General features: G+C 37.4%; 1 protein-coding gene across 2 annotated transcripts in view; it reads left to right on the top strand.

The window, feature by feature from the left end:
* The window catches only part of Vom2r54 (vomeronasal 2 receptor, 54), a 41,439-nt gene extending 29,481 nt beyond the window's left edge, over positions 1-11,958 (top strand). Inside the window, exons 2-6 of one of the 2 annotated variants that reach the window (XM_006241129.1) lie at positions 3,155-3,446; positions 3,803-4,603; positions 5,245-5,472; positions 6,877-7,000; positions 11,030-11,958. In XM_006241129.1, the coding sequence (XP_006241191.1) occupies positions 3,155-3,446; positions 3,803-4,603; positions 5,245-5,472; positions 6,877-7,000; positions 11,030-11,958 (2,374 nt within the window). Of the gene's footprint in view, positions 1-3,154; positions 3,447-3,802; positions 4,604-5,244; positions 5,473-6,876; positions 7,001-11,029 lie in introns of those variants that run through there. The other variant, NM_001099494.1, reaches the window with a different exon arrangement.
* The last annotated feature ends 2,613 nt before the right edge of the window (positions 11,959-14,571 follow it).

Consider the following 14,571-nt stretch of genomic DNA (forward strand, 5'->3'; position numbering starts at 1 on the left):
TTGGTTTCTCCATCAATGTTAATTGAGAGTTTTGCTGGATACAGTAACCTTGGCTGGCATTTGTGTTCTCTTAGGGTCTGTATGACATCAGTCCAGGATCTTCTGGCCTTCATAGTTTCTGGCGAGAAGTCTGGTTTGATTCTGATAGGTCTGCCTTTATATGTTACTTGACCTTTTTCCCTTACTGCTTTTAATATTCTTTCTTTATTTTGTGCGTTTGGTGTTTTGACAATTATGTGATGGGAGGTGTTTCTTTTCTGGTCCAATCTATTTGGAGTTCTGTAGGCTTCTTGTATGTCTATTGGTATCTCTTTTTTTAGGTTAGGGAAGTTTTCTTCTATGATTTTGTTGAAGATATTTACTGGTCCTTTGAGCTGGGAGTCTTCACTCTCTTCTATACCTATTTTCCTTAGGTTTGATCTTCTCATTGAGTCTTGGATTTCCTGTATGTTTTGGACCAGTAGCTTTTTCCGCTTTACATTATCTTTGACAGTTGAGTCAATGATTTCTATGGAATCTTCTGCTCCTGAGATTCTCTCTTCCATCTCTTGTATTCTGTTGGTGAAGCTTGTATCTACAGCTCCTTGTCTCTTCTTTTGGTTTTCTATATCCAGGGTTGTTTCCATGTGTTCTTTCTTGATTGCTTCTATTTCCATTTTTAATTCCTTCAACTGTTTGATTGTGTTTGCCTGGAATTCTTTCAGGGATTTTTGCGATTCCTCTCTGTAGGCTTTTACTTGTTTATTAATGTTTTCCTGTGCTTCCCTAAGTGTGTTCATGTCTTTCTTGAAGTCCTCCAGCATCATGATCAAATATGATTTTGAAACTAGATCTTGCTTTTCTGGTGTGTTTGGATATTCCATGTTTGTTTTGGTGGGAGAATTGGGCTCCGATGATGGCATGTAGTCTTGGTTTCTGTTGCTTGGGTTCCTGCGCTTGCCTCTCGCCATCAGATTATCTCTAGTGTTACTTTGTTCTGCTATTTCTGACAGTGGCTAGACTGTCCTATAAGCCTGTGTGTCAGGAGTGCTGTAGACCTGTTTTCCTCTCTTTCAGTCAGTTATGGGGACAGAGTGTTCTGCTTTCGGTCGTGTAGTTTTTCCTCTCTACAGGTCTTCAGCTGTTCCTGTGGGCCTGTGTCTTGAGTTCACCAGGCAGCTTTCTTGCAGCAGAAAATTTGATCTTACCTGTGGTCCCGAGGCTCAGGTTTGCTCGTGGGGTGCTGCCCAGGGGCTCTCTGCAGCGGCAGCAACCAGGAAGACCTGTGCCGCCCCTTCCGGGAGCTTCAGTGCACCAGGGTTCCAGATGGTCTTTGGCTTTTTCCTCTGGCGTCCGAGATGTGTGTGCAGGGAGCAGTCTCTTCTGGTTTCCCAGGCTTGTCTGCCTCTCTGAAGGTTTAGCTCTCCCTCCCACGGGATTTGTGTGCAGAGAACTGTTTATCTGGTCTGTTTCCTTCAGGGTCCGGTGGTGTCTCTGGCAGGGGTCCTGCCGCTCCTGGGCCCTCCCCCACGGGATCCAGAGGCCTTATACAGTTTCCTCTTGGGCCAGGGATGTGGGCAGGGGTGAGCAGTGTTGGTGGTCTCTTCCGCTCTGCAGCCTCAGGAGTGCCCACCTGACCAGGCGGTTGGGTCTCTCTCTCATGGGGTCTGGGAGCAGAGAGCTGCTGCGGGTTGGGATCCGCGGGTGTGGGACTTCTGGTAAACACAGAACGTGCCTGGTCCTAGAGAAATTCTGCTTCCGTGTGTCCCAAGCTCACCAGGCAGCTTTCTTGCAGCAGAAAATTTGGTCTTACCTGTGGTCCCGAGGCTCAGGTTTGCTTGTGGGGTGCTGCCCAGGGGCTCTCTGCAGAGGCAGCCTGTCATTCTTTAGTTATTTGTTGCAATACAAACTTTCTTTTGTGAGCCAAAAGAGGTACAATTATCTTTGAATATATGCAAGCATATTTAGTAATCATTTATGCATGGTTCTGATTTAAAACTCTAAGCCTACTTTGAAAATTGTAGAGGAATAAAGAAAAGGATCCAGTTTGATCATACTGGACTGTGAAATGCTGTGGCCTTTTTTGCTTTTCAGATAACCTTCAGTGAATCAACCTATTTGCCAAAATATGTTTAGAAATGATAAAAATAATATGGAATTAAACGAATCTATTAAAGTATGTTCATAGAAATTATAATTTTGGATATTGAACTAAAGACCAATTTGAAAAATTAGGAATGTTGGTGACACATAGCTTTTTGAACAATAAATGTTGAAAGTATTATTGTTTGACACCACATATGTGTATAGATTTACAATCTCAAGTATAATTTATATTCTTCACTAGATGTCATTGTTGTAAAAGTGAGGGGATGACATATTATATAAAATAGTTATGTTATAGGAGAGGAACATGAGTTCAGATTTATAGAGCTGGTATCACTCTGGGAATTGCAGTACCCTATTACATTGAAGTATTCTTGCAAGGAGATGGGATGATGAGACAGAAAAATTCAGAGCAACTCCCTTGGAATATATAAGGATAACAACAGAGTCACAAAACCTGAAGAAGACTGAAAACAAAGTCAGTCAGAGAAACATTATCATCTGCATTTCATGTACAAGCATTGACATGAGTTCCCAACACCAAGATATGTATATATAAATATTCCAGAGATAGATACCCTGACCCAAAGAATACAAATGCAAATATAAAAATACGTATATTTGCATATATATGTATATATATATTTTCGAAAAGCCAACTGTTGCAACAGATAGATAAAAATTATTAAGTGGGGTCTTTCATAATAGTCTGTCTCAGGAATCTGGTGCTTTAATGAAGAAACAATTGTTTTCTCATTTTTTTGAGGCTAAAAACTCAGAAAAGTAGAATGTTTAGTGAAGGATTCCCACATCATTTGAGGGTAGAATTAAGTTATAGTCTCACATCTCAGGATCATAGAAAGCAAGCTCTGTTGGGCTGGTAATTAATAAATATGCCACTTCAGTATCTCATCAACCTCAAATGTCATAGCATACCATTTGAATGGAAGCATTTAATTGGTAGTTATAAAAGTATGTGTCCTGTCAAAACATAAACTTTCAAACTGTACAAATTTTAGATAAACTTGGCCTGAGTTCCCCTTAGAAATGCTATAACACTTCTATGCAGGGTCAAAGTACAGAACTACCAGCTTGTTTTGGCCATGTTATTTGCCATCAATGAGATCAACTGGAACTCCGACATTTTACCAAACACCTCTCTTGGACTTGAGATTTATACTCTGCCACATTATGAAAGGAATATTCTGAGGAATATATTCCACTGGCTCACTGGCTTGAACACCTTCATTCCTAATTTCAGCTGTAGACAACAGAGCAAATTAGCTGCAGCACTTACGGGAGTATCATGGGAAACATCTGAAAATATTGCAAGACTACTGAATCTTTACAAATTTCCGCAGGTGAGTGAGAGTTATGTGGGTGATGGGCTGCCAGGAGTCTTTTTTTCAGATTGTAGCTATGTACAAAATAAAAGGTAGAGATTTTGATTGCTTAGTATAAAAGAACAACCACAGAGTCAGAGAAATATACTCCCATCTTTTTTATTTTGAATTACGGTAAATAGAATGGATTGTACAGCCAAAAATTTAAAGTCCTGAGTCTCTTCCTTAATTTTCTAAAAATACTCAGAAACTTACGTTTGTCATTAGGAAGTGTTGAACAGTTTCATATCTATCACTTCAAACTTTTGTTTATGACATAAGTTGTTTTCTTTTCTTTTTTTAAAATTACAATTCTTGTTCTGTATTTCTTTCAGCTTACTTTTGGACCTTTTAATCATGTTCTGACTGACAGAAGTCAATTTCCTTCTCTGTATCAGGTGGCCCCCAATGGAGCATCTCTATTTTGTGCTATTGTCTCTTTGATGCTTTATTTCAACTGGACCTGGGTGGGACTGCTCACCACAGATGACCACAGTGGTGTTCAGTTTATATCAGACTTGACAAAGGAGCTGGACAAGAATAAAATCTGTATGGCTTTTGTGAGGACAGTATTTTTGCTAGGGGAAGAAATATATAATGTGTCACATGATTTTTGGGTGAATATTCTGGAGTCATCAGCAAAAGTGATCATAATTTATACAGACATTACTTTTATATTTTTTGAAACAGAAAATATCTACAGAAAGTTCACACTGGGAAAAGTTTGGATCACAACCTCAAAATTGCTAGGCTCAAAATATTCAAAATACAATATGTTAAGTTTATCCCACGGTATTCTCACTTTTTCACCTCATCATGGGGAGATTCTTGGTTTCACAAAATTTATACAGGAAGCTACACCCATCAAGTACCCAGATGACAGTTTTCTTCATTTTGTGTGGAGTTTGAGTTTCAACTGCCCACTTTCTGATTGTAAAATCCTGGAAAACTGTATGCCCAATGCCTCTTTGGAATTGTTGCCAGGGAAAATATTTGACATGGTCATATCTGAAGAGAGTTACAATGTATACAATGCTGTGTATACCATTGCCAACAGTCTCCATGAGATGATTCTCAATCAGTGCCAAATTCAACCACAGGCAAACAAAAATAGGAATACCTATTTCCCCTGGCAGGTAATGAACCTTTCATTGTATTGTAATATCGGCACCATAACTGATGTTTTTAAAAGTCCTAAACTAGTTAGAGTAGATTTCTAATTTTTCTTTCAGTAATCTGTTAAAGGTAATATATACTTGGGTACTTAGATATGAAAGTACTCCCATGTTTATGTGGAAGTTTTCATTTAAGGAAACAATTCTTTCTTTGGTAAAAGCAACTGAGATAGGCTCTTTGTAGTATCTCTTTAGGAAAATTCAGCTTTTTATGCTCATTCTCACAAAACCTGTACAACACTAGACATGTTCTGTTCTCTAATCCATTTCTGATTTCACACCAAACCAAATAAACTCACATTCTACATGAATGCTGTCAAAAAAATTCAGAAAATAGGAGACAGCTATATTTAAAGAAATTGAGATTTGTTCACGCTATATTCCTTGATTATTAGTATTGCTTAAATTAGATTGTTCTTTAAAACTGACATTTTAGAAACCAAATTATACTTATTTTAAACTAAGGTGTTCTTTGTTCAACATTATAGAAAAGTGATTTTAAACAGTTCTATATCATGCATTACAGCCAGGAAATAACTTGTGTGTGTAGTTCTACATTCCTAAGAATGTAACTTTTTCATAGTATTTCACATATCTTTTAGCTTCACCCTTTTCTGAAGAACATTCAAGTGATAAATTCTGCTGGTGATCATGTTGTCCTGGACTGGAAAAGGAAGACAGATCCAGAGTATGATATTACCAACCTATGGAATTTGCCAACAGGTCTTTCAGTCTTTGTGAATGTGGGTAGATATTCTCCAAGTTCTCCCCAGGGTCAACGGCTGTCATTATCAGAATATATGATTCAATGGCCCATAGAATTTACAGAGGTGGGTGTGTTCCTTATTTAAAAGAATTTAATGCATGTAAATAATGTATGATTCTGAATTTAGTGACTCTTTGTTGTTTCTGTAGACCCCATCACACTTAACTAAAAATATAAAGAATTGACTGATTGCTCACTCATTCTGGTGGATGTGATTTCAAATATTTTCAATATCATAATTATTTTGTCAATTAAAGCAGGATATGAATTTATAATTTATGGCATCATTGTAACCAAACAGCTGTTAACATGACATAAATTAGAGTTACCCTGGAAGAATGTCAGTAGGGAAATATTTACAAAAACTGTCCTAAGCTAAACCTGTCAGGAGTGGTACAGATACAGCATTTACATAGGAGCACTTTCATTTTGTTTACATACATTAAAATGGGAGAAGTGACAATTGTTCTTTAGTTTTCCAAAAAAGGAAGCTGCAAATGCCATGGTTAATTAGCAAGCAACTATGCAGAAGTCTTATATGGTCTCCATTTTAAGTATTTTCTCAGCTTTCTGACTTGAACTCCTATCCTTAATTTTATCAATGATAAATAGTGAGATGGAAGTGGAAGTTGAAATGAGAATTGCTATTCACACATTGCTGTTGGTGTGTTGTTTTATTACAACAATAAAAACTCTAACACAACTGATGTGCATAGTTGGGCTTTACTTAGGTGTTTGACAAACAAATCAGCAAAGTGAGAGCAAGCTCCTTTTTTTCTTACCTGTCATTATAAGAATGTAGGCAGTAAAATTAATGTGAGGAAAAGATTTTGCGTTTTCCATCAAAGATTGAGGATGAAATCCAAGATTACAGTGATTCATGATAGCATTGATTTTAGGAATTCAGGAAGATTTCCTAAAAAATCAGGAATATGAGTGTAATGGCTGCTGCTGACAGGACTTGATTTCCATTTCTATTTATATGCCAAAAATGATAGCACTCATTTTGAGCAGGTTTTCAAAACTTAGTTAATGGAATGTAGTAAACACTTCTCAGAAATGCTGTGTCATTTGTTTTTATGGTGGCATTAACTCATGCAATGCTGACAGACAGACACATGGAAGATAAATCTCCTCATTTGTGTAGCCAGGAATTTCAGGGACACAATCAGTCTGGAGTTCCAACATGCCCTCCTTAGACTTTTTTATAGCAATCTAATATACCCCTTCTTGGTTAGACTTTTAAAAATCTTTACAGGCCTTAGAGAATTTTATAGTCTTAAGACCTGACTTAAAACAGAATGTACATGTATATCATGCTACATGAAAATGTGGAGAAAAAAACAGCTAATACCTATAGTTTTAAATATCCAATTTATTAATAAATGATCTGTATTATAAAAACATTCTTTACTTGCACACTGATTAATACACATGCATTTTATACCTCCTATTAAACATATTTCAGATCCCTCAGTCTGTCTGCAGTGAGAGCTGCACTCCTGGATTTAGGAAAATCATCCAGGAGGGCAAGCTTACCTGTTGCTTTGACTGCATTCCTTGCCAAGAGAATGAGATTTCCAATGAGACAGGTAAATGACAAGACTCTGAGAAGATTTTCCCTCCTTTCACACTGTTCTGACAAATTAATCTATTAGAAAAAATTAGACAAGAGGACCAAATAGTCATTCCTTTACTTCAGTTTAGCAATTTAAATCGCTCCAGTCCATTTTCTTTTAAAACAATACATATGAATGATGTACATTTTGATCATTGTAGGTATTCTTGTCTCAAGAAATTAATTTCTCACAACACACATCAATGTTTCACTCCAGCATAGAATTTAATTGACTGTTCTGAGTTTTGTCTTCATACTCATGAAAATATATATTTAACTTCTATATTTATTTATTCTATTTATTTACTTTACATCTTGCTTAATGCCCCTTTTCTGTTCACCACCTCCCACAATCCTTATTACCATTCCTTGTGTCCCTGAGTAGTTGGTGCTCCTCTAGGCATCACCCCACCCTGACACATGAAGTCTCTGTGGGTCTAGTCACATCATTTCTGAGTGAAGCCAGAAGAGGGAGCCCAACTAGAAGAACATATGTCACACAATTGGAGACCTCACAGACCCACATAAAGACCATGCTGCACTTCCAATGGACCCACATGTAGGACAGGCTGCACATTTGCTAAATATGTATGGTAAGGCCTTTGTCCAGTTCCTGTGTTCTCTTTCACTGGTGGATCTGCCTCTTAAGGCCCAAAGGTCCAGGTCAGTTGTTTCTGTTTGTTTTTCTGTGGAATTTCTGTACATTTTGTCTCACAATCCTTCCTGCTATTCTTCTATAAGTGTTCCCAGATTGATTCTACTGTTTCAATGTGGGTATCAGCAACTGTCTAAATCAGCTGCTGGGTAGAGTCTCTCAGAGTCAATTTAGAATCCTGTCTACAAGCATAACAGTGTATCATTAATAGTGTCAGGGATTGGTGCTTGCCCATAAGAGGGGTCTCAAGTTGGGCCAGTTGTTGATGGGCCATTCACTCAGTCTCTTCTCCATTCCGGTCCCTGCATTTCTTGTAGACAGAATGCAATTTGGATTTAAGGTTTTGTTTTTAGTTGCTGTCTCTATTGTTTCACTGCATTCCTGCCTGGCTAAAGGAGGTTTTGTTTTCAGATTTCAAATCTCTAATTCTGTTAGTTACAGCTAAGATCACCCCTATTCATTTTGGGTACTTCTCTTTTCCCCAGTATATCCCTTGTACTATCCCTTGAGTCTTTGATCTTAGCCATTCTGATGGGTGTAACATGGAACCTCATAGTTGGTTTGATTTGCATTTCTTTGATGATAAGGATTTTGAACCTTTAAGTGCTTCTCAGCCACTTGAGATTCCTCTGTTGAGAATTCTCTATTTAGTTCTGTACCCCATTTTTAATTTTATTAACTTTTTTGCATTCTAACTTTTTGAATTCTTTACAAATTTTGGATATTAGCCCTCTGTAAGAAGGAAAGTTGCTATGGACTGACCCTGGACTCTGACCTCATAGGTAGCATTGAATATTCTAGTAAGATCATCAGTGTAAGGGGAAGCCATGGGTCCTGCTAAGACTGAACGTGATTGTTGGGGGAAGGGCGGCAATGGGGGGAGGATGGGGAGGGGAACACCCTTATGGGTGAAGGGGAGGGGGAGGGATTAGGGGGATGTTGGCCCGTAAACTGGGAAAGGGAATAACACTCGAAATGTAAATAAGAAATACTCAAATTAAAAAATAAAATTAAAAAAAAAAGAAGGAAGGTTGTTGAGGATCCTTTCCCAACTTTTAGGCTGCCATTATGTCCTATTGCCAATGTCTTTTGCTTTACTGAAGTTTTTAATTCATGAGGTCTCCTTTTTTCAATTGTTGACTGTAGAATGTGAGTCATTGGTGTTCTGTTCAAGAAATTGTCTCCTGTACCAGTGCATTCAAGACTATTTACTATTTTCTTTTCTCTGAGATTTAGTATATCCAATTTTATTTTGAGGTCCATGATTGACTTGGACTTGAGTTTTGTTTACAGTGATAAATATGGGTCTATGTGCATTCTTCTACATGCAGGCATTCTGTTAGACCAGCACCATTTCTTGAAGATGGTTTCTTTTAACCACTATTTGGTTTTGGCGCTTTCTCTTAAAATCAGATATCAAGTGTTAGAGGTGTTTGGGTTCACCTCTGACTTTGATTTGACTCCTTTGATGGACCAGTAGTTTTCTATTATGAAACCAGTTTTATCACTATTCTTCATAAGTACAGCATGCAGTCAGAAATGTTTCTTCCACAAGTTTTTTTAATGTTTGATATTGTTTTGACTTTTCAGGATTTTATTTGCTTGTTGCGGTAAAAAATAAGAACGGGTGACACTACCACTAGACATTTTCTCTCCTGGGCTTCCTCTGACCCAGGCAGTCAGCAAGCCTTTTACTCAGTGTCCTTAGTGATTTGTTGCCATGCCTGGCATATACATCCCAATTCTCTGGTGGCCCAGTGCATCCAGCCACCACACACTCTCTTGAATTCAATTAAGTCACCACATGAAAGAACAGACCACACAATAACCTCTGATCCAATTTATAAGATATAATTTGCCCATCTAAACAACACAATATCCTATACACACTCATCTCTTAAAACTAGCCATACCAATTTGTATCTATGTGCAAGAAGAATCTAAACATCTGCCATCATGTTCTCCCAGCAACTCCTTGCTCCAACTCTCTCTCTAGTGCTTCTCCCTCCCTTCAAAATTCTATTTTCCTGCCTCCCTTTCTTCTTGTCCAATGACAGGCCTCAATTTATCTTGATTGCCTTCTCTGCATAATGACATCAACCTGCATATTTTTTCTTTGTTTTGGTTTTGTTTGTTTCATATGTAAGTGAAAATTGCTGTTTCAAGGTCTCAAAAGAATGTGTTGGTATTTTGATGGGGTTGCTTTGAACCTGTAGGTCACTTTTGGTAAGGTGGCCATTTTTACTAGGTTAATCCTACCTATCCATGAGCATGGAAGATCTTTTTATTTTCTGGTATCTTCTTCAATTTACTTCTTCAGGGTTTTGAAGCTTTTGTCATGCAGATCTTCCCCATGATTTGTGAGAATTAGAACAAGATAATTTACATTATTCCTGGCTATTTTGAAGGTTGCCTTTTCTCTAATTTGTTTCTTCACCCATTTATCATTTGCATAAAGGAGGGTTACTGACTTCCTTGAGTTAATTTTGTAACTAGACACATTACTGAATTACAAAAGAAACTTATAAAAAATTGAATGTGTCATACATCTGAAACCATGATCAATTTAGACAAAAATCAGTAAACAATGTATTTCTTAAAATTAGATTCATACAACCATTTTGAAATTAAAAAATATTCCATGAGAATTGGTGTAAGGACTGAATTAATTTTTGCTGGATAATTTTGTATTCTCACGACTGAAAAGTATGTGTCAACTATATTGCAAAAATATAAACAAATCACTTCGGTAATAAGAGAAAAAAAACATGGGATAGTGGAAGACAACAAAAATATGTAGTCTTTTGGAAGGTGGTGTTCTGAATGTTTTGATTGTCAATTTGATACAATTTATGTAATGAAACAAAACTACAGTTTAAAAATACCTTCAAGAATTGGCCTTATTTGGTCATATTTGTGGTTAGCAATTCCAGTGGGTTGGCCTAGTACACTATGTGTGGTACAATCTCAGAGGTGAACCTGAGCTACATAATAAAGCATGTTGAATATCACAGTACAGGAAGGTTATACAAAACATCACCCCCATGGACTCAACTACAGCCTTCACATCCTACATTGAGTTCCTGCCTGGTTTTCTCAGTGATATATTTATAAGTTGTATGGTGAAAAATAGCCTTTTCTCCATAATTTGCTTTTGCTAATGGGGCTTTAGAAATGAGTAGAAACCTTATCCAGTGAGATCGTTTACCTTAGAATACTCACTTATTTACACCGAAAATAACAAGTGAGCATAGTTGTAATAACAGTCAATGACTTGTAACTATAAAATATATCAGGATAAAGGAAAAACTTGACCATGCATTCATGACCGAATTCTATTACCCCCAGATATGAACCAGTGCATGAAGTGTCCAGAAACTCATTATGCAAATGCAGAAAAGAGACAGTGCCTCAAGAAAACTGTAACATTTCTGTCCTATGATGATCCCTTGGGGATGGGACTCACAATCATATCTATGGGATTCTCTGCACTCACAGCTCTTATTATTGGGGTCTTTGTAAACTACAGAGATACTGCAATTGTAAAGGCCAATAATAGATCTCTCAGTTACATCCTGCTCATCACTCTCACACACTGTTTCCTCTGTCCTTTGTTCTTCATTGGACTTCCAAACACAGTTACATGTATCCTGCAGGAGAATCTACTTAGACTTCTCTTCACCATAGCTTTATCCTGTGTGTTGGCCAAAAGCATCACTGTTGTCATGGCCTTTCAGATTACTGCTCCAAGAAGAAAGACAAGATGGTTGCTATTTTTAAGGGCCCCAAATTTGGTCATTCCAGTTTGCCTCCTGGTACAAGTGATTTTCACTAGTATATGGCTGGGTACATCTCCTCCATTTGTTGAGATGGATGTTCAATCTGAACATGGATATATCATCATTCTATGCAACAAGGGTTCAGGTCTTGCCTTCCATGGCACTCTGGCCTACTTGGGTGTCATGGCTATTGCTAGCTACATCATGGCTTTTTTGTCCAGGAATCTGCCTGACATATTTAATGAGGCTAAATTTCTGGCTTTCAGCATGCTGGTGTTCTGCAGTGTTTGGGTCACCTTCCTCCCTGTCTACCACAGCACCACAGGGAAGACTACAGTGGTTATGGAAATTTTCTCTATCTTAGCTTCCAGTGCAAGCATTCTAAGCCTAATCTTTGCTCCAAAGTGCTATGTTATTTTGTTTAGATCAGAGAAAAACACACTTCATCAAATCAGGAATAAAGGACATCATAGGAGCAAAATTCTATTTAAGATATAGTTCACATGATTTTTCAACTAAATTGAATATGACTTATTATCTACCACTCCAGTCATCAATTATAAGGCTATAATATGGTGTTCCAAAAATGGCTTTGTGGGTTATGTTCGTCTTACCAGACCTTATATTCTGACTGTGATCTTCTGGAATCACACAGTAAAGAAACCAACTTTCTGAATTCAACTATTGTTTGTCCAGGGCTCAAAATAAATAAATGTGTAATAAATCTTTTGAAACCACTATAATTTGAGATATCATTACATGAACTTGCACTGTTTTTTCTCACTTAATTTTTTTTTCTGTTGAGGTCTGTTATATTTTGGTATCATGATTCCTTTTTGTAATTTAATTATTTAAATTTTATTTTTCTTGGATATTTTATAAATTTACATTTCACATGCAATCCCCTTTTCCTCCTTTCCCATACTCCCTCCTCCCTTTCCCTGCTTTTATGAGGATACTCCCACTCCCACCTTACCACTCCCACCTCAAAGCCCTGGCATTCCCCTACATTGGGGAAAGGAGACTTCACAGGACAAAGGACTTTTTCTCCTATTCATTCTAGACAATGACACCCTCTGCTACATATGAATCTGGAACTCCATGGTCCCTCTATGTGTGCTCATTGATTGTTGGTTTAGTACTTGGGAGCTCTGGTGGGGTCTGGAGAGTTGATATTTTTGTTCTTCCAATGGGGTTGTAAACCCCTTCAGTTCCTTCAATTTTTTTCTCTAACTCTTCCATTGGGGTCCCCATGCTTAGTTCAATGGTTAGCTGCAAGCATCCTCATCTGTATCAGTAGGACTCTGGCAGAGTCTCTCGGGAGACATCCATATAAGGATTCTTGGCATCAACAATAGTGATGGAGTTTGTTGACTGCATAATGGATGGATCCTCAGGTGGGACACTATCTGGATTAGCTTTTTTTCAGTCTCTACTCCATTCTTTGTAACTGTATTTCCTCCCATGAGTATTTTGTTTTCCCTTGTACAAAGGACTGAAGCATCCTCATTTTGGTTTCCCGCCTCTTAAGCTTCATATGATCTGTGAATTTTTCGTAGGCATTCCAAACTTCTGGGCTGATATCTATGTATCAGTAAGTGTACAACAAACACGTGTATGCTTCTTACTCAGAATGATATTTTCTAGTTCCATCCATTTGCCTAAGAATTTTATGTAGTCACTGTTTTTAATAGCTGAGTAGTACTCCATTGTGTAAATGTACCACATTTTCTGTATCCACTTTTTGGTTGAAGGAAATCTTCGTTATTTCTAGCTATTATAAATAAGGCTGCTACAAATATATTGAAGTATGTATTCTTGCTATATGTTGGAGCTTCTTTTGGGTGTATGCCCAAAAGTGGTATATCTGGGTCCTCAGGTAGGACTATGTCTAGTTTTCTGAGTAGTTGCCAGACTGATTTCCAGAGTGGTTGCATCAGCTTTCAATCCCACCGACAACGGAAGAGTGTTCCTCTTTCTACACATCTTTGGTAGCATTTATTCTCACTTGAGTTTTTGCACTTAGACATTCCTATTGTTGGAAGGTAGAATCTCAGGTTTGTTTTGATTTGTATTTTCCTGATGACTAAGGATGTTGAAGATTTCTTTAAGTGCCTCTTGGTGATTCGAGGTTACTTTGTTGAGAATTCTTATTTTAACTCTGTATTACATTTTAAGCTGTTATTTATCATTTTGGAGTCTAAATTCTTCAGTATTTATATATTTTGTATATTTGTCCTCTATCATATGCCAGGTTAATAAAGATTTTTTTCCATTCCATAGGTTGCAATTTTGTCATATTGACAGTGTCCTTTCCCTTACAGAGCCTTTTCAGTTTCAAGAGGTCCCATTTATTAAGTGTTGTCTTAGAGCTTCAGCAACTGGTGTTCTGTTCAGGAATATTGCCCTGTGCCAATGCAGTTGAGGCTATTTCACAATTTCTCTTCTCCTAGATATAGGGTATCTGATCAACTTGGACTTGAGCTTTGTACAAGGTGAGAAATATGAATCAAGTTGCCCACTTCTACATGCCAAATTCCAGTTAGACCAGCATATTTTTGCAGATATTTTCTTTTTCAGTCTATAGCTTTGTCAAAGATCAAGTTTTCATAGGTAAGTGGATTTATTCCGTGGTCTGTAATTCTATTCCATTGTTTTATCTGTGTGTCTCTTTTCTGATACCACCCACATTAATAAATCTTAAAGTATAAAATTAAAGAAAAATAAACATTCTACAATGTTTTCTGAAGAAGCAGTAACTTTTTCATCACATTAAATCAAGAGAAGAGAAAAGAAAATAATCTCCATCAAATACCCAAAAGAACATATTATGGAAGTCAATTTTTAGAATTTAATTTTAGTTTTCACTTATTCTTTTTACTTCCTGCTCAGTGACCCTCCCACTAACCCCTCCCACAATCCTTTCCTCTTGCTCATTTCCCTTCTCCTCTGAACTGAGCCCCTTAGGTACCTGACTGTACTGGGACTTCAAGTCTCTTTAAGACTAGGTGCTTCCTCTCTTACTGAGGTCAGACAAGGTAGCCCAGTTAGGAGAACAGATTCCACTTATAGGCAACAGCTATCACAATATTCCTCAAATTATTCCACAAA

Source organism: Rattus norvegicus, chromosome 7 (genome assembly GCF_036323735.1).
Source record: "Rattus norvegicus strain BN/NHsdMcwi chromosome 7, GRCr8, whole genome shotgun sequence".
Lineage (NCBI taxonomy): Eukaryota > Metazoa > Chordata > Mammalia > Rodentia > Muridae > Rattus > Rattus norvegicus.